Source organism: Trichechus manatus, unplaced genomic scaffold, assembly GCF_000243295.1.
Source record: "Trichechus manatus latirostris isolate Lorelei unplaced genomic scaffold, TriManLat1.0 scaffold00008, whole genome shotgun sequence".
Lineage (NCBI taxonomy): Eukaryota > Metazoa > Chordata > Mammalia > Sirenia > Trichechidae > Trichechus > Trichechus manatus.
The window spans coordinates 31,435,897-31,459,957 of record NW_004443944.1 but is presented as its reverse complement, the minus strand read 5'-3'; the positions used below and the strand labels follow the sequence as shown (position 1 = coordinate 31,459,957).

Here is a 24,061-nt window from a genome sequence, read left to right as displayed (position 1 = left end):
GGTCTTCATGGTGCTCTGACCTAGCGCTAATGTGTGGGAAAGAAAAGGCTGTGTGCTGTACCTCCCGGCCGTGTGTTTGTGTGGCTTTGTGCTTCACTTTTCATGGCGATGGATGAGCACGGTGATGAGAATGCGTAAGAAGCCGGGTGCCTGTGACAGCGTGGGTGATTACAGGAGAAGAAAAGCTGTGAAGTACTCTACAGCGGTAGTCAGAGTTGCTTCATTGCTGAACCAGCACAGTTATATGGTTATAACTATCAACAAATGCAATGCCCTTATCACTGACATGCTTGTAGGAAAAATAACTTTGTCACTGTGAGTTGGAAACCTAATCCCAACGCCATTTTCCCACTGAAATTATTTTTGCTTATGTGAGGTTTCTTAGGGATGCAGCCATCACAGAACAGGCGCTCAGGTGAGAGTAAGTGGGAGACACAGAGACGCAGACAAAGCTTACTTCATTCAACCTTTGAGAGGCAAGGCGTGGGGATGGGAGGCAGCACCCCCTCTTCCTCAGGGGAGTAGTGTCAACCAGTGTAAATCCTCAGACTGGGTACACAGCCCAGATGCTACCTGAACACTTCCTGATACTCCACAACAAAGCTGTCCACGGAGCCGCTACTCCCCGCGACCGACCGACCGTTGCACGCTCGCTCAGGTTGTCAAGGCGACCGGTGCACGCAGGACAGCATGCACCCAGGGCTTAAGTCAGACCGGAGTTCCGACTTGTCTCTCAATGGAGGAGAAAGAACCCATTCCCCTTGTCAGCCCTAAGGATATGGTGGGTCAGATGTCACAGCAGATGAGAATAGTCGAAGCTGGATGTGAGAAATGACTACCCTGCTAGGTGGTGGCAGAGGGAGAGGGGGCGGCACTCACCTAGTCCTTCTTTGAAAGACAGTCAGGAGACTTTGCAAAGGGCTAGGAGGTGGCCTGTGCGGGAAGGCAGGCAGGAGTGACTTTCTTTTCATAGCCTGTTTCCATGGTGCCTGATGGCCCTTGGCAAACCACAGCTGGGGAGTCATGGACAGCCAGGGGGCCCTGGTCTCTTATCTAGCCTTGGCCACACTCCAAGGCCCATCCTCCTGGCCAGCCTGGGCCCCAAGAGTGACAGAGGCTATAGGCAGGCAGCCAGGGCCTCTCTCTCGCCTCCAAGTGACGCAGCAGACAAAGGGCACAGCAGAGAGAGGAACAACTCAGAGTCAAGGTCTGCAGTTCCTACCCACCCCCTCAGTTGCCTCGGCTTTGGGGAAGGTTTTGCTGTCTGCCCAGCAGACCCTCTAACTAGGAACACATTCTTTCCCTTCCTCCCCTCCCCTCTCAGCCCTGGCTGCACAGCCCAGATAGCCAGATAAGGGTCTCTTTGATTTTCAGCATGTTTACACAGGCGGTGGCCCCAAGTCTCTGAGAGAATCAACCATCAATCGAGTCTGGGCAAGTTAGGATGGCTCCGGGTGGAGGCAGGAGAGCAGGCCACTTACCTGCTCCTGGGAATTCATCACACGCAACTTCATCTGCTTCAGGTACGTGGAGGTGAGGGGCATGTTGTAATCAATAATCCCGGAAACCAGAGGAGATTGAGGCTCATTTTCTGGGAGAAAGAGCAAAAGGAAACCCTCTTCAGTCTGTGCCTGCTGTGGGGAGGAGGTAGCCACCTCTGAGAAGGAACAGGCCTGAGGCCACAAAACAGTGGCTCACGGCCCATATCTGGTTGTAGACATGTTTTGCATGGTGTTGGGAATATTTTTCAATTAGATGCCAGTGTTTGAGAGATTTTGGATTTTTTAAAATATGCATTTCTGACTTGTTTGAAAAATGGAACGTCTGGCTACACTGGGCCTGCATTCCCATGTGGCAGACAACCACCAGAGCTAAGTAGCGGCCACCTCTTTTAGACAGAAGCATGTGCTCCATTTTGCCATAGTCCCTACCACTCCCTGTTGTATTGCACACCTTCACTCAATTATGATACTTGCCAGACCCTTGAAGGCATTTAAGTTTGCAACCCTGGTCTAAGCCAGCTCTCTTCCTGGTGAACACATCACCTCCACCCCCAGCCCCACTGCCTCAGCACTCCCCCAGGGCACTCTCAGGTACCATGTGGCTCACAGGTCTGAACCACACTGCCAGTACCCAAAAGAAATCCTGGCTCCTCCTTATTCACACAGACAGGTGTATTGTTCCTCCCATGTATTGCTCTGTTGTCCTGAAGATCAAAGGAACGCATGTTATTTTTGTAGGGAATTTACAAAGCGCAGAAAGATATAAAGAAGGAAGGAAAAAAAAAACCCCAAAGCCATAACTACACCAAGCAGCGTGGCATATGCTTCTGTTGATTCTTTTCCTCTGATTTTTCTTCTTTACATACTTGATATCATAATACATACAGAAATTTTAAAAGTTTGCTTTAAAAAAAAATTTGCTTAACATTTGTCATAGATATTTGCCCTACCATCAGAAGTCTTGTTTTGATTTGCAAATATTGTTTTCATAGCCATATAAGATTTTATCATAACTTATTTAAGTCATTCATCCCTTATGATTGGCTATTAAGGTTGTTTCCAGTTGGGTGTTATTTTAAACAACACTGCAGGGAACATCTTTGTGTATGAATATGGGTCCTTATTTCTGATCATTTCCTTTTTAGAACAGATTCCTAGAAGTGGAATTCATGGGTCGAAGGACAGGAATGATTGATAACTCTTGAAATCTCTGGCCAAGCTCCTTCTGCAAAGGCTGCTGCTGTGGACACCGTCCAGCCATTCTGTTCTGCATCTGAGGTGCCACTGTGGGTACCATATTGGACAGGCTAAAATGGCATGAAGACAAGTCAAGGAAGAGGGGGGAGTGTGACTAACACGAAGCTCATCATTCCCTTCCCCAACCAGCTTCCCCTCCAGAGATCTCCTGCTATGACAAGACACATCTGCCCAAGCTCTAAACCCTGGAGTCTCCTGCTGGGACCAGTCATGCCAAGCGGAGTCTCCTTTAGTCATTTAGTCACTCGGGCCACTCTCCCTTGATCCCACTGCACCCTCTGCCCAGGAACAGTCTTCATTACCTGTTCTCTGGCCTTCTCCTGCCTCCGAGGACTTCAGGCCAGGTTCATTTCACCCCAGGCCTTTGACTAAAAGTTCCCTCTGGTGTTTAATTCTATTCATGGGCTGGGATATGAGTTGTATGAGGAAGAGAGGCAGAAACAACTTCCAGACTAGGCAAAGCCTGCCCTCCACCATCGCCACCATGCCCAAGAGAATGACTGACGGGGAGGCAGGTGACAGGGCCAGGGTGGAAGACACAGAGAATATAGATAAAGTGATTTGCTAAACATGTCCCTCCAAAGTCAGAGCCCAGGCCTGCGCAGAACCCAAGAAAATAACATCACTGCAAACTTGAAAACTTCATGCTGAGTGAAATAAAACAGACACAAAAAGACAAATACTGTATGATTCCACTTATATGAAGTATCTAGAAGAGGCAAATTCATAGAGACAGAAAGTAGATTAGAGATTGTAGGGGGTAGAGGGGAAGGAGAATGCGGAGTTATCGCTCAGTGGATGCTGAATTTTTGTCTGGGGTGATGAAAAAGTCTGAGAAACAGAGAGTGGTTACAGGTGCACAAACAAGGTGACTGTAATTAATGCCACTCAACTGTACACTTTAAAATGGTTAAAATGAAAACCAAAAGATTAAAATGGCAAATTTTATGCTATGTCTTTTACCACAATAGAAAAATAAAAAGCCCCGGCAAACAAGGGGGCAAAGTTCCTCAAAGTGGGCAAGGGAAGTTCCTGCTGGCCAGGACTTGGAGCAGCCCTGCAGAAAATGGGGAACGAAAACAGACTGGGCACAGAACTGGGGGTGCCAAGGGGAGGGGGTGCAATTTTGATGGCTGTATCCTTCTAGTGGCTGTATAGACTGAAATAGCATTTTTAATCACGTTCTATAAAAATACAGAAATTTGTCTCACTTCTTAAAGGTATGTTGTTACACACAGAATGTTTCCTTTTTGTTCACTGAGGAAGAGGCAAATGTCACTAATAGAATATCTCAGAAAGTGTCCTGAAATGGACCTTTTATTTTTTTTTAAAATGAGAATCCCTCTAGTTCTGTAGCGGAGGTATCCTGACAGCTACACACACCGTTGGCACGAATGCCTGGTGGTATAGGGAAATTAAAATGCCTTTCCATGTCCTTGTGGCCTCTTCTCCATGCTGCCCCCCCCCACCATCAACCTAGACTTGACTCCCTTAAGTCCAGGGCCTGTTAGGACCAGGCACCCCCAAAACCAGCTGGGTTGGATGCAACATGTCAGGCAGATGCTCCGGGGACAACACTGAGATGGTGTCACTCTAAAGAGCTGAGGTTCCTTTTTTCTGATCGTGGAGCTTCAGATCTACAATTCTGCAGTTTCTTTTTCGTTTCTTCACAAACAGGCTGGCTGGTGAAAAGGTGTGCAACAACACGGCCCATGTGAAGGGTCACCCTCATGCTAACGGCCCGGATCAGAGCCACGAATAAAGACCTCATCCGTGTTATGGTGATTCCTGGTGTTTTTTAGTTCATGGAGGCGGGGAGTTGTATTCTTTTACTGATGGCCGCCTGTGTTCTGCCTGAATGCCTTAACTGTTGATGAGAAAGTACTTCTAATAAAGTGAGATACAGTTTGACTTAGGGAAAAAAAAAAAACAAAAAACAACCATGGCGAGGATGGTGCTCTCGGGAGGTGGGAGAAATTGACTTCTGTGAACTGTTCTCTCTAATGCATCCCCACAGATCAGAAACCTTTTCTGTTGCCCGGAGGGGAACCAGTAAACCTCCAGAAGAGGAAGGCAGGATGCCTTGTCTTGGGGAAGCAGGGCCGTCCTGAGCAAACACACACAAATCCATCAAAGAACACCGTAATTTGGTGTGTCATGAAATGTTCCATTCTTGTGGACAAAGGGCCTTGGAGGTGGGGACACTCCAGATTGGGGATGAGGGATGGGGCTGGTTGTGGGAGGCCATGCCACAGTGAGCAGAAAAGGAGCTCTGGAGACAACAGTGGGCACATATGGACAGTGTCAGCTTAGCAGGAAAGAGAGAAGGAGCAGGGGCTGGTGGGAGCTCCGTCGAGTCAGGTGCTCACAGGTAAGACAAATACCGGGCTGGCGGGCAAGCTGGGGTGGAAACATGAATGAGGAAGTGGCTTCCCTGGGCTCTGCTGAGACAGGCTGGGTCCCAGCTGTGGTCAACACACACAGTGGCCACAGCTCGCGCCACTATAAATAACCTGATACCACTGTACTGTTGGATATTGTTACCCGTGGAAAGGGGTGAATTAGGAGCTGGCAAGGGTCATGAAGCCTAAATAATCCAGCAGGTTGCTGGTGAGAAGGCAAAGGAAGCTCCCAGAGAAATGTTTCAATACCTCTTTGCCAAAGAAAATTGAAACCAGCCCAAGCCTAGACCTAGTTTTACGTAACCTTGGAAATAATCGATGCTGTAGAGGCTTCACCTAGCCGGAGCCAAGGCCAACCTCCACAGCCAGCCTACATTGGCATTCACAAATCAATGCAAATCTCAGTGGAGGAAGTGGCCCTCCTTTTCTTCAGGTGGAACCCAAGGTGGCAGTTCTCATGAGGCCTCACCTACAGAATGGAGGAAATCCTTGGTCAGGGAAAGCAGTGTCTTGTGAGTGCCAGTGGCAAGGGTGCGCGAGGTCTCCTAGGCAGGGCTGGGGTGTCGAAGGACGTACAACGATGAAAGCCTTGGCACAGACAGACCATGAGGCCGGCCAGCCAGCCTGTCGTGGGTTTGGATTTAGAAGGAGAGATCCCAGGCCTGGTGCCAGCTGAAAAGGTGACAGAAAATCTCCTTCCCGGTGAAGTAAATCAACCGACAGGTGAGTCTTCCAGGAGTATGGATCTGTGTGCTCAGGGCCGGGTAGGCATTCAGGGTGGGGAACCGTGTAATATACGGTCCCTGCTCTCAGGAAACAAGCAGGGTGCGACTGCTACTGAGCCCATCAGGGCTCGGAGGAGGAAATAAGAGGGCTCTGGAGAATCTCCAGAAAGCTTCGTGGCGAGGGGATCTGAACACGACGTGACTTGTGTTTGTCTCTCAGCTGACAACTACTGACTGACCCTCTCAGTGCTCCCAAGAACCCCGAGGTGGGTGCTAGTAGAAATGCCTCCATTTTACAGATGAGGCAACAGTGCTGCAGAGAGGCTGTGTAAGCTTTCCACAGGCACAGCAAGTAAGTCTGCAGCCTGGAGCTGGGAGAGGACAGGCTCAGCAGGGGTCATGCTGGGGACGGATGGAAAGGAGGAGTTGGAGGCTCAGGCCTGGATGGGCTGGAAACCAGGAGGAGGAGTCGGCCTGGTTCTGAAGGAGCCACCAGCTGAGGGGATGTGACCTGGCCATCGAGGTGGGGATTCTTCTGTACGCCCTGTTGTTGCCCCATCACTCATTCTTAGTCTGTAACTATCTAAATATTTTGTCACATCAAAGGGCACAGAAAGGTGTTTCCAGGGGCCCCTCTCCCCAAGAGCCAGGCCAGTTCTCATTCTCTGTCCTCTCTCTTCTGGGGCTGGTGGAAGAGGAGCGTGGAGTCGTGGAGTCGGGAGGCCCTGGAATTTCCCATCCTTGGACTTCCTGATCCACCACAGCCTCCTTTGTTTATGATCCTGGAGCTGGGGGAGGGCACCGGCTGGCCAGGCCCCACACTCAGCTGGGAACAAACCGCTGAGTAAGGGCGGCCGCTCAGCTTCCTTTCTTTCTTTTTAACATAAGGCCAGGAAGCGAGACGTTCTCCCAGCTGCCTCTCGAGAAGTCTCCATCCTGTTCCCTGCCCCCCTCTGCCCACCTTCCTGGGACAGGAACACTGGGCCTGCCTCTGGGGCCAGGGGCAGGCTCCAATTTCCTGGTGGGAGAGGGAGGAGGAAGGGCCGGCATGGCAGAAGTGCCAGTGACAGGGCGGAGCTGGCCACATCCAGAGCACCCAGCATGGTGTGCGGACAGCTGATCTCCAGGCCCTCCGCTAGGGCAGGAGAAGGGGGACCTGCCAGCTGGCAAGGATGGTCCAGGTGGCTAATGCCTCTGGCCATGTAGCAGGCAGGGGACCCTTTCAGACTCTCAGGCTCTCCGTGGGCAGCTTCCAGAAATCAAATCTTCCCTTTCACCCAGTGTCCAGGTTGTAGACCCAGGATGCTTGCCTTGGCGGGGCAGGGGCATACCTGACCCCACCTCGGTGGACGCTGACCGTGTGTCCTTCAGTGGGGCCACCTGGATGGTGGCAGTCTTGTGCCTGGTCACCATGGTGCAGCAACGTGGGTGGGAGACATAGGTCCCCAGGCACCTGCTGTGCACCAGGCACCTTTAATGCAATTGCAGTCCCGTGACAACAGAGTGGACAGCATTACTCCCATTTTGCTGATGAGAACATACGTTCTTCCACTTTCTCCCCCTACCTCCTGGGAGACCTTGGGCAAGTGACTTCACCTCAATGCCTCCCCGTGCCTCAGTTTCCCCAGGCGTAAGCAGGGACTAATAGTTCACAGGGCTGTAGTGGGCTATGAGCAGGTGATACTCAGAGAGGCTCCCTAACTGGTCAAGGGACGCACAGCAGGGAACAGGACTGCATGCCCAGGCTGCTCGACTCCACAGCCTGCCCTTTCACGGGCCATGCCACCTCCTGCGCCGTCTGGGTCTCCTCCACTCCTGGGACAGAGAAGTGGCGTCCATTCCAGGATGGGCACAGCACAGTGCTTCTGCGCCCAACCTCTGTCCTGCCTGGAGCAAGCCCCCAGAAAGAGGTTCCAGCAGGGAACCCAGAGAGCTGATTGACATTCTTGGAGGCTCCTGCGTGTGTGTCCTCTCTGCTCCCTCTCCCTCCTCCCTTTAGAGGGTGGGGGCGGTGGGGGAAGGGAGGATAGGAAATCGGCATCACACTTCCAGCCACGCAGATGCCTTCAGACCTGGAGCTGCCACTGAGGGTGGGGGCAGGGAGATGAGGATGTCCTCCCAGAGGCACCTCCCATCCATGTTTGTGTGTGTGTGTGTGTGTGTGTGTGTGTGTGTGTGTGTGTCTCGGGGAGCAGAGCAGACAGATCCTGCAGATGTCCCAGAGCAGCCCACAAGTGCGACGCCTCCCAGCCTCGCCTCTGCTCCCCCAGGCGAGTGGTTCTGTGTCTGACTCTGCCAATTGCTGTGGAAACCAGCAGGATGGGTGGATGGGTGGATGGGTGGGCAGGGTGGGGAGGGTAGCAGGAACAGCCTACCTGGCCCATCTGCAGGTACCAAACAGTATCTTGGGGCAGAGGATGCAGCCATTCAGCCAGGGCCAAGCCACGTGGGGCAGAGACAATGCCCTCCTCAGGCATCCTGTGTTACCACAGTAACTCTACCAGCACAGCTCACTTTTCCTGCCCCGTCGCCCCATGCCAGGTACATGGCTCAACTCTCCAATCTCATCAGCCTCCTGAGAAAGGTAACGTTGCTAATCCCACTTCATAGATGAGGAAACTGAGGCTCAGAGAGATGAAGTCAGGACACACAGTGGTGGAGCTGGGATTCGATCCTACATAGTCCGGCCCGGAGCCTCTGCTCTTAACACCAGAACCCAGCCCTTAGGAGGGATTAATAGGTTCCCTCCTGTCCCTCACGCCCAATGGAGCTCTGCTGCCTAATGGCTCCCATGGGCAGGAAAGCCTCTGGATTCAGCGTCAGCTGGCAGCAGAACAACCAAAATGAGAGGAAACCCCACTGGACACCTGCGCCAGATTCCTCTGCTGCTGTCCACCCCGCCTTAACCGTTGCTGTCCCTCGCCCAGGTTTGATGGACATCACTTGGGCACCACCCGAGTAAATGGCTCATCTCTCACTCAGAGGCTGTCCCTACACTCAGGCAAAACCCCATGACTTCAGCAACTTCTTTAGCCCAATGCCCAGGAAAGGCTGGCATGGTGCACCACGAGGGCCCAGAGGCCCGGATAAATGGGCCACCTGGGTATCATTTCTCAGTGATGAGTTACAATCGTACCAGCCAATGTGCTGGCCCATCTCACTTTGCCAAAGCTACCTGCGAGCAGATGGGCTATGAGATTTACTGCAGGTCTCCAGGGATGCTTAGGGTGAGGTTGTGGGGGCACGGGAGTGGGGGCCTTTGTCACTGGGTGGAGCAGAGCTTCGGAGCATGGACATCGGTCCACATGACCTACATCAGCCTGGCTGCAAGTGCTCTGGGCATTTTAAATGCCTTCAATCCATCTGCATAGGTTTATTGACCAGAGATCATGTGGGTGGGGGTGCACGGGGAGGGGACAGCCACCTAGGAGAGACCTGCTCTTGCCAGGTGGTGTGGGTCACAGGGTAGAAGAAGCCCACGGTAAGGGGTGTGCTGTTGTCTGAGAGCTGACAGTTCAGCCAGCAAGACCACACCCTCAAGCCTAGTGCACAGGGTGACTTGGGTGGCAAGAATTCTGGAGCTTAGAGAGTGGGGCGGGATGGCATTCCCAACTAGAACCTTGGCAGGAGAAGAGGGTCTGGCTGGGGCCTTGAAGGGCAGTAGGAATGTTTTGTTGGTTTTTAGGTGAAACTTGCAATTAAAAAAAAGGTAAAAAAGAAGGAAAAAAACCGAGGCTCCCTGGCAGCCCCGTGGAACCACACTGGCCTCTGGGAACCCTGACTACTGCTGCCTGTGTTAGCAAGGGCAGCTCCTTGGGTGGGGGCGCCTGCTGCCTGCCAGCCCTCCCGCTCTCCAGCATGCTGCCTCCCCTACCTTTGGGCTCCAGGCCGTTGGAATTAAAGTGCATCCTCTTCTGACACTCGGTGCAGCTCATCAAAAAGCGGGTCACAGCCTCCCGAGGGAGGAAGGCGTATGTCTCTGCGATCTGAGGGAGAGATGAGGTTCGCACATTAGATAGCTCCATGGGGAGGTGGCTCGGCCACTGGGTCACCAAGGTCCCTGCTTGGTGGCAGGTACTTGCCCCTTGCCAGGAAAGGCGGGGATTTGAGGAGCAAGGGGCAGGTGTCCTTGATCCTTAGCAATGGAAATGAGTCAGTACTTATGATGAAAACCATTTGTTTTTGAAATAGGAATAAAGGAGCTTAATTGAAAAAGCAAAACATTTAAACATTATCCAATCTTTAATCTATGTTCTACTAAGTAATATTCTCAAAACATTGTTATGTACTAAAATATAAACTGATAAATGTTGCTTTAGGGTAGGATGAATGATTTCCCCTCTTACAGATGAATAAACTGAGGCCCACATAAATCTCCCAGCTCTAGGCCTATATACAGAACTCAAGGCTCTACAGGCTATTTCCTGCAATAACTCACACATCAGGAATCTTTTGGAGGACAGCTGTGAAAGGTTGGTGACAGAAGATCAGAACTTTCAAACTGGACAGGCCCTTAGGGACTCTCATGTTCCAGGGGAGGTCACTGAGGCCCAGAGAGGTGAAGAGACTCACCCAAGGTCACACAGCTCTGTAGAGGCAGTGCAAGACTACAGCCCAAGCTCCAGGTCACACCACCCCAGGGCTGCCTGCTGGGTCTCCCCTAGCTAAGCCTAGCTAAAGAAAAGGAGAAAGGCAGTGGGGGCTAGAAGGCAGAGAAAGAAGGGGAGGGAAGAGGCTAGATGGGGGCTGGGGAGTGGAGAAGAGGTGGATGTGGAGCCAGAAGCCCAGCCCTCTCCTCCTGATTTGGGTTTAGGGGAGTCCACTCCTGATTTCACTGCCTGAGGGGCCAGAGGGCCCCCTTAGCCCCAGACTCCCGGGCTGAGGCTAGCAGCTGCCCAGTTGCTGGTTTTCCAGCGTGTTTCCCAGAGCCAGGCCCTCCCTCCCACTCTTCGCCACTAAGGGGCAGCATCACCCCAGCGTTCCACTGTCCTCACCGCAGCCCAGCCCAGAAAGTTGGCCGAGGGCGCTTGTCAGCTGCATGGGGAGGGGGCACTCTGGACTGCGGCAGCCTGGGCCCTGCCTCCTTTGGGGACAGTTCAGGCCTCACCCTCCGGGGGTGCTTGAGCGCCCTGCTCCATCTCTGCCGTGGCTGGGGTGGGGTGGGTGGGGTTGAGGAATGCAGAAGGCATGGGGTGCCCCGGCTGTGGCCAGGCCTCGAGGACTGGCTCGGGCACTGCTCCCAGCTTAGCCGGTCTTCGGAGTTCCAGGGGCCACTCCTGCCCAGCAGTTGGCTGCAAGCTCAGAGTTAATTTTGGTGACACAATTGTTATTTCTCAGCTGATTTGATGCTCTGTGGAGCAGGCAGGCTCCTTGATGAGTTATCTCCCTTCCAAATTCCCTTTCTGATTGCCTCCCTCTGGAGGTCAGGGACAAGGGCAAACCCCAGTGTCTGGCTGGAGCTGGGGGACAGAGAGCAGCATCAGCGGTGCGGGCGGTCCTCGGGGTGCTAAGGCTGCGGGAAAGGGGCTTTTCTGCTGCCGCATACGTGGACATCTTCATCCCCAGCATGGAGCTGCCTGGGAGTCTTGGGGGCAACGTGTCCTGAGGGGTTGGGAAGGAAAGGGCTGATGGCAGCGGGAGCAGCGGGGGGAAGCAGGGCGCCCTGGGCAGAGTGGCGGGCTGTGGCTGATCTGGGCCAGCAGATGACCCACTCTGAGCAGAAGGGAGGACTTGGGGGAGGAGAGTCGCGCAGTCTGCTGGGGGAAGGAGGGAAAGGTTCATGCCATACGGGCAGCCCTACTTAATTACACGGAGCTCGCCTGCCACTGGGCACAGAAACATTTTTTAAAAGGCTTAAGGAGGGCCCTTCCGGCCTGGCTGAGGACTGCACACAGCACGGGCAGGGGCCCTTCTTGCCACCCAGCCCACTTAGGGCATGGGGATCCTTCCCAGAGAGGGCCCTCTCCAGGGCCCTGGCAGTGTGCAGAGCTGGCTGTCTTGTACGCGGGGAGGGGGAAGCACTGGGCTCACACCTTCTGGCATTGGGCCCCACAGAGGGGCAGGAAGGGTGGACCAGGGCAGGTGGGTGAGAGTCCTTGGAGCTGGGAAGGCCCGCCCTGCTCTGTGGGAACATCTGCAGCCTTGCTAAGAGCTCCCCAGGGAAATCAGGAGATTGCAGAGTGAGAGCCTGTAAGGAGGAGGACGCCAACCCCCAGGGGCCCCTGGCCTTCTGGCTCGCCCACAGGAGAAGCAAGCCTCTGTTTCTCTTTGAGCGCATGGATGCCCAAGGCCACGGGTGGAGTTGAAACCAAAAGGACAATCCCAGAGGATGCACCAGTCAGTGGAATGGTGGTTTTCAAACAGCCTGAGCCACAGACCCTGTCCTGGAAATAGACTCTTATGCTGAGCCCCAAAACATGAAACACAAAGATGGAGCCGCTGTATGCAGCTAGGAGCCGCTCCAGGTCCCCTCAGCTGCCCTCAGCTGCCCTGGGCTGCCTGCTGCCTTGCTCTCAGGGCCTCACGCCTGGGCCTTGAGACCTGCACCTATGTGAATCTGCCTTCTATGCTTTTCCTAGCGGTAAAAACTGGGAGAAATTTGGCTGGCGGGAGCCAGGAGCTATTTGCAGAGTCGCTGACTTGCAAGGCTCCATTTTCGCTCCCCAACTCCGAGGCCAGCAAAGACAGATGAGGCCAATTGGGGGGATTTGTACCACTTTACAAGATCCTCCTTCTGCCCTGTGGGTGGATTAGCATGTGGTGGGCCCAGAGCAGCTGCTGACCACATCTGGCCCCAACCCCAAAGTGGCCTGGGCAGCTAGATTCGGACTCCGGAATCTGATCTGGCTGCCGCCACCCTGAGAGTGAGGAAGGAAGTAAAGGGGCTCACTCCCACCCAGGCTGGTGCAGAAACCAGAAGGCAGGAAAGCCCCTTAAGAACAGGGTCAGGTCCTCTATGTAAGTTTGGGGACTTTGTAGAACCACCTGGAACCTTCCCAAGATCTGCCACATGGGAGACCCCATGGGATCCTCTGGCCTTCAGGTCACACTGCCTCAGAGGCTAAGGCAGGGGCTTCCCACCCAAAATGGGAATCCCCTTGTATTATCCATCATGAATGGCCATCTACCCAGGGCTCAAGTACTTCCCAGTTTCAGAAAGTTCATTACCTGCTTTCTGATTACTGGACAGCTATAGGTGCTAGAAAGTTCCTTTTCCTAGTGAAGAATTTGCCTCCTTTAACGTGTAACCCAAACAAATCTACCCATTTGCCTACCAGTCCCCTGCCTCCTTACAGACACCCCAGGCCTTTAATCATCCAGAAAACCCCAGGGGTCCTAGCAACTGTGAAAAGGTACCAGGATTCAGACTTGGCAAAACAACACAGAGACAGGTCCAAACACTCCTCAGTCAAGGGCTTGACTCAAGCCCGGTGGTGCCAGGCTATGCTTTCCTGCAGCCACCAGCATGCTGCTTCCTTGGGGGTGTTCTCTCCATGGGCATGGATGGGGTGGGCACCTCACGTCTGCACGTTGAGGCTGGAGTGCTGGGCCGAGGAAAATGGAAGGAAATGATAAGAAGGGGACAAAGCATCTTGGCACCACCCCTGCCCCCAAAAAGGAAAAGGGTGGCACGAGTAGGGTGACAGATGAGAAAGAGGAGGGAAAGGGAGACAAGGAACATGGGGAGGGGTGAGGTACACCAGCCCCCTTGGCCTCACACCCGATGCAGGAGGGCCTGGCCTACTCTGCTCAGCCTTGGCCCTGCTGCTGAAATTCCAGCTCTGTGTGCAACCCAGCTGGCTCACAGCCAGTCATGTGCCAGCTCCAGGCTGGGCAGCGGGAAGTGGGGCATGCGGCGGGCATATGGACGAGAAGCCAGGAAGTGCAGAGCAAAGGGCTGGACGTCCGCTTGGCCCGGGGATGCAAGCACTGGCAGGACTGGTCCAGTGCTGCCCTCCCCACTGCATGGAGGCTGCAGATCCCAGGCTTCATAAATGCCTGGGGCGTGACTGTGGGTGAGGCTTGGTGCTGGGCATTGAGAGGGCCAAGGAAATCACATTGCTCGGGTGATCCAAGTTTACCAGCTGACCACAGGAGGTGTGTAAAGAGGCAGCTGGCCATGAATGTCACCTGAGTGATCTCGGGCCAGGTTACATGCCTCTTTGAGCCTCAGTTTGCTCGTCTGTAAAATGGGATGACAGTAGCACCTGCTTCATACATACAATCTTCACACCTCGGAAGGCTCAGAGACTTGATGCACATAAATGTACACAGCACGGCTCAGTTGTAAGTGCCCAGTAAAATGGCTACTTCAATGCTGAGAAAAATGTGTCGGGCCTTGTTAATACCAAGCGGTTCAGGCTGGCCCCTGCCTGGGCGTCTCTCTCTTCTATGACCCTCTGGTGGAAATACCCTCAGAACTTCCATCCCAAAACACACACACTCAGAAGCAGGGAGGGGCGGGGGAGCTGTATAATCCTCTCCCACCTGCGCTGGCCTGACTCCTCGCCTCTCTGAGGCTCTTGGCACGTGGGCCCGCCCTTAAGACCCACTGAGGACAAGGACAAACCAGATTGTTACATTTTTTGTAAAAAATCAGGCCATTATGGGAAAATCAGAGGCTTGTTCAAACCACCTCTACTGCATCCAAGGCTATTTATACAAAGAACTTGGGGTGTGGGGGTTCACATCTGCCTGCTCACAGAGAGGTAGGTAGAGCTAGAAAGGCCAGGGAGTTAGCACGAGGTGGGCGGCGTGAGGATGAGGGCTGACTGCCAGGAAGGCCCTGTGTGACTTTGGGCAGGCTGCTCGACAATCTGGGCCTCAGTTTCCTTAACTGTGAAATGGGCCTGCAGTGCGTCCTTCCCAACACTGCTGTGAGGCTGGACTGAGATGACAGTGTGGAGTGCTTGGCTGTTCTGCTGTAGCAGTGGGCACTGGACAGATGAGCCACAGGCACGACCACTCAGAGGCAGGGGTAACCGTGGGACAGGACCAGACCACAGGCAAGTCCCTCCTGCAGGGCAGAGTAGGGCTGCTGCTCCTACCACCATCTCCTCTCCCAGCTGGGACACTTCCCACCCCGGTTGCCCTCCCACTCCCTTCCGCCTAACCAAAGGTTAGAATGCCAGCTTACATCCACCTCCTCGATGTAGCCCCCCTGGCTTAGCGCTGAACAGCAATGTCTGACGCCCAGCTACCTGGATTCTTGCCCTCTCACAGCTTGTCTTGGAGCTGTTTCTGTTTCTACTGTGTCTTGGTCTTGCTCTCAGCCTCCCCCACCCTGAGCTGAACTGTGATGTCCTTGAGGGTAGGGGCCAGCCCCTCCGACTTCCCCTGGGGAGTTCCCCGTACTGACTTCACAGAGTTGTGCGGGATCAAATGAGCTCACACATAGAAGCACTTAGGACAGGTCTGGCACACAGCAAACGCCATGGGCACCTTTGCCGCAATGATGATTACTATCTGGGCCCCATGTGACAACCCCAGAGAAGGCTGCAAGGGGCTACTGGGTAGCAAGTGGAGGAGAAACTGGGGATAGGAAGGCTTTCCTCCCTGCCCTTTTCCCTCTCCTTCCCTCCCTCGCACTCCCTTCAACCTGCTTCTCCTTTGTGTTCAGACCACAGAGCCCGCCCCTCACCCCCTGTGAGCTTCCATGGCTATCATGCCCTTGCCCTGTGTCCCCCATCCCCAAAGGCCGTTTCATCAAGCCTCAGCTCCCGGCCCCACCCCCGCCCAACATGTGCCCCCACCCCCGCCCAACATGTGCGGAGCCTGTGGCCTCCTGCCAAGGCCCAGGGCTGCCAGCAGAGGCCAAGAGACAGAAATCTCACCGCTCGGTAGGTTTTCTTCTGCCCAGCGTGCTTGGGGGCTTTGCCTGGCTCTGCTGAGCTCTCCACATGCATCGAGTAGATGATGTCAAAGAAATCTTCCACCACAGCGACCCGCTTCAGAGAGAGGCCCTCTGGCTCTGACAGGCCATCTGCCCCCTGCAACAGGGTGGACAAGCTGTGTTAGTGTCAGGGATGATGGCGGGGAGGGAGCTGAGCCCTGAGGCCACAGTGGCTGCTGGGTCTAGGCAGGGACATTGCTGCCCCCTGACCCCACAATGCCTCCCATGGTGGGGTCTGGGAGCAAGCAGGGAGGGGGTTTCTGGGGAGGGATGTCCCTGGGTCAGGGTGGCTGTTGCTTCTAAAGCCACCAGCAACAATGGGCAGAGAACCACAGCAACAAACACACAAATGCAAAAACCAACAGGCTCCACGTTCACAATTCCAGACAGATTGTGCTAGACTCAGGCGGGGCGCTCTCGAATCACATGCTGTGCCAAGGCCATCCCAGAGTCTCGGGGGTGGGGGGGCGCTAAATAGATGCAGCCTTATCAGGAGCTCGCCAATTAGCAGTAACCTTTCACTGTGGTCCTAGGCTGGGGTCCCAGGGGACAGTCTCTGGTCACCTGGGTGACTCCTTCCTCCGCCTGGCCTTTCTGAAAAGCCTTTCACCACCGCGTGCCCTCCCTACTCCAGCAGCTGAGCACCAACACCAGCATCCGGGCTCTTTGTGTGTGGAGACGGACAGAATGGCAGCTACGAGGCCATGTGGAGGTGGCAGGGCCACGTGAGTGGGATGGCCTCTTGTCAGGCTGGCATGAATGCTGTCAGCTGGCCCCACAAGGTGTGCTAGGGTCAAGATGGGGCCTTTCCATAGCAAACAGCTGCTGGGCCAACGCCTGCCTCCCTTCCAACTCCCCCATGAGCAGAGCTGGGAGGGTACAGGGGAAACGGCAGGGCCTGAGGCTCGGGGAGGCAGGCCAGGACCATCAGGGAACAGACTGTTCGATGGACACACACAGTTCCTTATTCGTAGGGCACAGGGTACCTACAGACTCAGGACACCAGGTTCCTGCCTCACCATCCATTCTGCATAAGGGGAGACTCTAGGGGGCTTCAAAGATGAAGGGCATGCAGTGTGGAGGGGATTTGGGAAAAAGGAGGAGGCTTTTCTCTACATGTGCCAAAAAGACAAACCTCCAAGACAACTCTTCCCCAAAGGGCCCTGCTGGAGAACATCAGCTCCATGAGGGTGTGGGCTTTGTCTGTTTGCTCACAGTTGTTTCCCCAGCACCTAGAACAAGGCCTGACACACAGTAGACACTCAATACATAACTGCAGAATGACTGGTTGGCTGTTAAGTGGCAGTGTGGCAGGTCCTTTAGGCTCACTCTTCCCTGGTTTGAAAAGCAGCCCTATCACTTAAGTGGATGAGTGACCCTGAGGCTTCTCTGAACCTCAGGCTCTTCATCTATAAAATGGGGATAGGAGAAGCACCTTTCTCATAAGCTACCGAGAGGAATAAATGAGATCTGTGTAGAGCACTTAGCACCAAGCCTGGTGCATAGAACTGCTCAATAAATATTGTTGCTGAGACATGCTTTGCAGTTTGCCAAGGTTTTTTCTAGGTATGATGGAGCTGAGCATTGAAACAACCCAGGGAGGGTGTTAGGCTCGGGGCCTGCCTGTGGTACAGTGGCTGGTAAGTGGCTGAACTGGCTTAGAATCTAGGTCTTAGTAGTTGGAGTAGAATACTGGCCGTGCTGTCTGGATAAAACAGATAGGCTTTGGTTTTATCTAGCAACTCTCACACATCCGATGATGGCAGGTAGGGGGGACTCTTTGCCAGTGGCCCACTTGAGAACAGAGAGCAGATGGGGAATGAAGGACAGCTGGGCGTCTGGGACGTAGGGTGCCAAGTCCTAGAGCTGGTGGGTAGCATCCCTGAGTGGTGACCCTGGGGGGTGACCTCACAGACAGTGGCTACAGGCTGTCTTGCCAATGACTTCCTTCCTGGTCTGGATCCATTTCAATGAGGACTTCTCGGATGGCACGTATCTAGGGTGTGCATGCACATGAGTACAAGATGTAGTAGTGGCCCCGGGGACGAGGCAGGAACAGGAGGAGCCGCCTGCTGGTCCTGCTTCCTTGCTGTAAGATGGTGGGCAAACTCTTCAACCTCCCTGAGCTTCACTTATCAGATGGGCCCTAAAGTGCCATGACTCTTCCCTTTTTAAACTCTCTCAAGAGTTACTGTTACTGCTTTCTTGGGGGTATGCCACCCCCTCCGAAGTCCTAGGCTATCTATGAAGGCTCAGCAATGACAATGACTGACTCTGTCATTAATTGACTTGTAACTACCCTGCATTTTGGGGATCTTCAAACACAGCAGTGGCAGAAAGGAAGGGACAAACTTTATGATAGGTCAGTTATAACATACTTCCAACCAGAGGTTCACCTTGCCAAAAACAAACAAAAGAACCTTAAGAATGAAAATATAACTGGGTGTCTATTTCTTGATCTAGCGGGTGGCTAACAGGTGTGTGCAGTTTATAAAAAGTCATTAAGATGAACACTACTATAGATGCCCTTTTCTGTTGGTTAAACTTCAGCTTTAAAAGTTTATTTTAAAAAATATATATGTATAATAGATGGTTCTATGTCACTTTGATAATCTGAATCCAGAGGCATAATGATGAATTCAGCTGCTTAAAAGCTAATATGACCTCCCTGCTCATAAAACTGTTTCAGTCCAGGACACAGATATTTCTGGAAAAGGAAGGAGATATAATTTGGTGGGAAGAAACAGAGAAAGAAAACAATCTGATGCAAAGAGACAGCATTTTAGAGAGATGACATGGAAAGAGGCCCCGAACCACCTCGGTGACCTTGGGCAGGTCACCTCACCTTCTGACCTCGAGACTCAGTTTCCTCACCTGTAAAATGGGCCTAAAAAGTCCTACTCAGATGTTCCAAGGATTAAATAAGAGTATATGTCAGGCATCTGGCACACACACGCTTGGTAAATGTTCATCTCTTCCCATAGACTCATGGAGTTTGGACAATCTGTGTTTAGGAATCTGCTCTTAGTATCTCTTGCATCTCAGATCCATTCAGGTTACAGAATAGGTCCCCTGTGGTAATACCCGCCATCAGAAGAGACTCATAGTCTTATATAATTCCTAAATAATATGCCAAAGCCATCACACAAACTTAGAATGAGTTTTCTAAAGTCAAAGTGTAACCGACCAATCCAGAATAACAGAGAAACACAGTGTCCAGGGCCTGGGCCATCTCTGTCCCAGCCTCCCACCTCCATTCTTAGGCAGACACCCTAACCATTATCTTTGCATCTGGTCCCAATGGGATCCTACAATCATTCCAGAGAAACTCTCCAGGGAAGCAATTTTCAGTAGCCCCCTCTTTAAAAATTGATCACTAACTTCCTGATGCTCATACATGGGGCCTGTAATTGGCCCATCTTAACTGCTGAGATGGTAGACAGGAAAGGAGAGGGCCCGAAGGGACCAAAATGCAAACCTTACAAGGTCTGCAGAGCCACACCTTGAAGTGCCCTCTGGTGAACTGTGGCCACCTGGACACCATGTGTGCTACACCCTGAGGGAAGAACAGCAGGATATCTGTGAGGTCTTCAAGGAGAAGCCTGGGAGGAGAGTAACAAAGGGACCCGACAGCAGTCACGTGCCACGGACACCTCTGCCATGCCCTGCATCCAGAGAGGTAATAACCTTCATGCTAAATGCCGCGGAGAAGGCATGCCTACTCCTGGCTGAGAATCCAGACACTGTGCTACAAGGCAAGAGCTGCTAATTAAGCGAGCAGAACGCACCTTCCCCATAGCCTTGGGATGCCGCTGCCAACCCACTTCTGCCTTGTGCCCAAATTGGCTTAATCTGATCCACTGCCCTAAGCAAGCTGGGCTCTAGATTGACCAAGGAAGCTCACTTCACGTGCGGGCTGGATGGAGAGGGGGCCTGGAGCCTCCTGGCTATCCTGGCTTCCTGGCAACGCCAAGCAGGAGTGACAGGATGGAACCCCACAGCACCCCATGGGAAAAGCCATGAAAAACACACCGTCAGTTGTGCAGGATCAACCTCTGGGGCCTTCTTTCATGGGAAAGAACATTGCCATGGTAACACACTCAAGCCACTTAAGCCAGTCAACTCCAAAACAGCCGGCCAGAACCAGGCCAACAAAACCAGACATGACAGCAGCTTTAAGAACTCACGGAGCTACTAAGTTTCTTGGACATCACCGACTCCCTGAAAGCAGCCTATTCAGGTTCTAATCGGAAGGCTAGTTTATAAGTTGTTAAGGAAATCGTGACATGGCTACTTAAACGCTGCTACTATGACCAAATACTGAGAAGAGTGGTTCTCAAAAGTTTCCCTAGACCACCAGCAGCAGCAGCACCTGAGAACTTGTTAGAAATGCAAATTCTCAGGCCCCACCCCCGACCTACCGAATCAAATACTTTAGGGGTCTGGGGGCGGGGCCCAGCCATCTATGGTTTAACTGGCCCTCCAGGTGATTCTGATGCAGGTAACTAGCAGGTAAAGTGGCATTGGTTCATTAAGTATAGATATGTTGTGTGCTTCCAGGCCTAATAATATTTTCACATCCCATGAAGGCCAATTTTCCTAAATGAATCTTATTGGAAATGAATCTTTCCAAAAGAATCTTATGGGACAACATTAGTGTACACTCAAGACACCTGCCCAAAGGCTTAATGTAGATAATGGACAGAATGGGCAGGAGTCCCCCAGTGTCCAGACATGTGATTTTTAAATCCTCCCTGGCAAAGTTCATTAATACTTAAGTGCCTCATGCCTTGATAGGTCTTTTCTGGCTTTCTCAGTTTCCTTAAATGATCCGGATGCCTGGCCTGAGGAGCACACTATGTCCAAGGCTGCAGACTTATGCGGGGGTTGGAGTGGGAGGGATCTGTATGACTTACCAGACCAATCGGGGTGGCCAAGGCCACCTCATGAACCGTCTGGAGCCATCTCTCAGGTGAGGTCCTGAGTCAGACTGAATCTGGCCAGTGTCCTCACAGAAGCCAATTTAAACAGACCCCTGCCCTTGATGGCAGGTGAGGCCCAATTGCTAATGGATTGCAGTTCTGTCATCTCCACTGGAACCTCCAAGTCACTGCTGTAATAAGTTACATACTGATCAAGGTGGGCTCGCTGTTTCAGGCCACCAGGGTGCCATTTAGCACACCGCGCCGTCACTAGATTAGGGGCATATGCCTTCCAGCAACGAAAAAGCCATGGTTGAGGGGATGTGGGTAGAAAGTGAGGACACTTCTCACTAGGTTCCTCCTACGGTAGAGGCAGAAACCACAGAGAAAGTCCCTAGGATGTGCGGCCTTAGGGCATTTCAGAGCCAGCTCTTAACAAGATGGAAAAATCAAAGAACTTGCCATCAGAGGTGAAAGTCAGGAAACAAACCTCTGGTGACCACTTGTGTTGGAGCCCAGGCCTTCAGGGGGCTGATTACACAGGCAAATGTGAGCATATATATGCCACTCCATCCCATCCGGGCCAGGGAGCAGAAAGGCTGAGATTACAGGCAAAAGCTACTGTGTGCATTAGCAACATGCTCCTCCCAACTTCTGGAACCCTGGCTGCTCCTCTTGTCCCCTAAACCACATTTTAATAAGCTCAGGCAGGACTGGGGTTTTGGAAGCTGTTACACTAGAGAAACTGGGGTATCAGTTTTTTGGGGTTCTTGCAAAGTCTTATTCCAATTCCTGGCTGGGCTGAACGAAGAACAGAACGGAGGACGAGGAGGAGGAGCCAGCCTCCTGCAAAGGGGCCCCAGAGGGAAAGGAAAGAGGTAGGGAGGAAACTAAAAAACCACATTAAACCCAGAGAACGAGAGAAAAAAAACAAAAAAAACGAGAATGAAGACCATCACCCAAACATCCAGAAATCCTCTCCTCAGAATCCCCAAGAGAAGCCCACCATAATTTGTGAAGGGCAGTCAGATGACTGAGGGGGAGGGTATTGCTTAAACAGGACAAAGACAGAAAGTGTGAATTTCTCTCGGTTATGAATCTTACCTACTCTGGACTGGAAGCCAAAAAATTCACACCAGAATTTTAGGACCCATAATTCCAATGAGCTCCATAGGCCTGGAGGGGGCAGACGGATAAGACCACCTCCCCATAAATAAATAAATACATAAACAAGGCGCTGAGGACTCAATGTAGCACCTGCCTCTTCACCACCCTCCAATCTCCAACTGTTAGTGTGGAGCCCGTCACCACCACCACCACCGCGTCGCACCTGCCATCTGGAACAGGCCTCACATATTCCAAGACCTCCTTTCTGCTTCACTGAACCTCCATCTTCTTTCAAATCACACCAGGACAAAATGCACTCCCCGGACCACAGAAAAAGGTGCCTGGGATCAGCCCCCTAACAAGAGCACTACCTTTGAGGGATGCCACATCCTTCAAGTGGCTCCATATATTTCTGGCATTTTTTGGTTTCATTAACGCTGGGATGTCTGCAAAGGCTGTAGAGGAAGGAGGTAGGGAGAGGAAGGGGTATGGTGGGCCCAAGTGTCCTCTTGGAAGGAGTGGTGTTGAGGAAATGTAAAATCCTACTGACAACGGCCCAACTTCACGAAAGGAGAGAGGGAGCAGCTATCGGACCTCTCAGCCTTCCCTGTCACGAAGCACAGGGTTGGGACCTGACTCTTGCATTCCCAGCCTGCAGGTGCGAGGAGGGCTGGCAGGCGCTCTAGAGATGAAGTCACAGGCCTGGGGACCTTCCAGCCGTGACCCCAGCTGCCTGGGCTTCAATTTCCTCCTGTGTGAGGTGACACAATTTGCACATGGATTTTACCACCTCACAGAATGGCTGTGAGAATCTAGATGATGCGCAAATAGCGCCTACTCTCGGGAAACACCCATAAAGGACCGCTCGGAGGGGACGCGCTACAAGACCCTGGGGGGCCCGCCTCCCCCGGCGCAGCGGCCATGGACAGGGAATCAGGGGTCGCCGGGGAGGGGATCTAGAAGGGAGAGGGGTGGCCCTGACCCATGCAGGCCCCGCGGGGGATTCCCTCCGGGACCCAGGGGGGCAGCCCGGGCGCGCTAACGAGCCGGGTGCCCAGGTGCGGGCCCCACCGGGGTTGGGGAAGGGAGGGGCCAGAGGGGGAGGAGAGCGGCCCGCGTGCTAATGACTGTTGACAGCGCGCGCTGGGGCTGGCCGGGCCGCGCGCGCCGCTGACAGCTGCTTCAACGGGGGGCGGGGCGCGGGGCGGGGGAGAGCAGTCTGCGCTCCCAACAGGGCGCACGCGCGTGCGCACCGGCGAGAAGAGCGGGGCGCGGGGGGGGAGGCGCGCGCGCGCCGGGCCGGGTTCGGAGGGACTGCTGGAGCGGCTCGCGCGGGCTCCTCGCGGGCAAGCAGGTAATGAGAGTAACCATGGCAACCCACCAGAGGAAGTGTATTCTGCAGGAGACGTTAATCCCCTCTCCCCGGAGCTGGGACAGCCTGACTTTCCATTCTCACACAGTAATTAGATACCAGCTGTCAGTGCAGGGGGGAAGGCTCCGCGGCTGCAGCCCGGCTGGGGGTGGGGGGCGCACAAAGGGGGCGAGGGGGTGGGACGCAGGGAGGAGGGCGTTAAAGACACAGGGGCGCTTTGCGGCGGCCGACGGGGGTGGCGCGCCTCCCCCCGCGCGCCCACCTCACCTGAAGACCCCTCCCGCGCAGGGCCCCGCCCACCGCACGCGCACCTGCTGCGCGCGCGCACGCACGCCCTCGCGCCCGCCCTCTCCCGACACCGCCTCTTCACTCCAGGCGCACCTGCCCTGCGCCTGCCCCTCGGGACGCTGCCCACCTGTCCTTTGTGCGGGGCGGTACCATTCGATCTTGCCACCTCCCCTTCAGGGAGCGCCCGCTATGTGCCAGGCGCTGTGCCAAGGCTTATCTTGTGTAATCCTCACACACCCTCTGCGGTAGGCGTCTCTGCTGCACCCTGCCCAAGGCGCAGCGGGGTGTGGCCATTTGCCCAGGGTCACAGATTCGCATCCGCATCTCCATGCCCATTTAACCACCAAGCTACAGCGCCCCCGCATCGTGTCCACATCCGTTATAGCCCCTGGGGCTATCAACCACTCAGGGTGACAAAATGCACCTACTGTGTGCGAAGCATTCATTTACTGCTTCATTTCACTGTACCCGCAGCCCTGGGAGTTTATTACCCCATCTTACAGGGCAGGAAACTGAGGCTGAGAAAGTCGAAGCGACTTGCCCATAGTCACACGCACAGAGTGGTAGAGCTGGGATTCAAACCCAGGCAGTCAG

General features: G+C 53.6%; 1 protein-coding gene across 1 annotated transcript in view; it reads right to left on the bottom strand.

The window, feature by feature from the left end:
• Nucleotides 1–23,650, bottom strand: part of NOL4L (nucleolar protein 4 like) — an 83,297-nt gene extending 59,647 nt beyond the window's left edge. Inside the window, exons 1-4 of the mRNA XM_023725344.1 lie at nt 23,595–23,650; nt 15,720–15,875; nt 9,761–9,872; nt 1,482–1,591 (exon numbers count right to left, since the gene is read on the bottom strand). Of these exons, the coding sequence (XP_023581112.1) occupies nt 1,482–1,591; nt 9,761–9,872; nt 15,720–15,791 (294 nt within the window). The 5' untranslated portion in view covers nt 15,792–15,875; nt 23,595–23,650. The remainder of the gene's footprint in view (nt 1–1,481; nt 1,592–9,760; nt 9,873–15,719; nt 15,876–23,594) is intronic.
• Nucleotides 23,651–24,061: the final 411 nt, after the last annotated feature.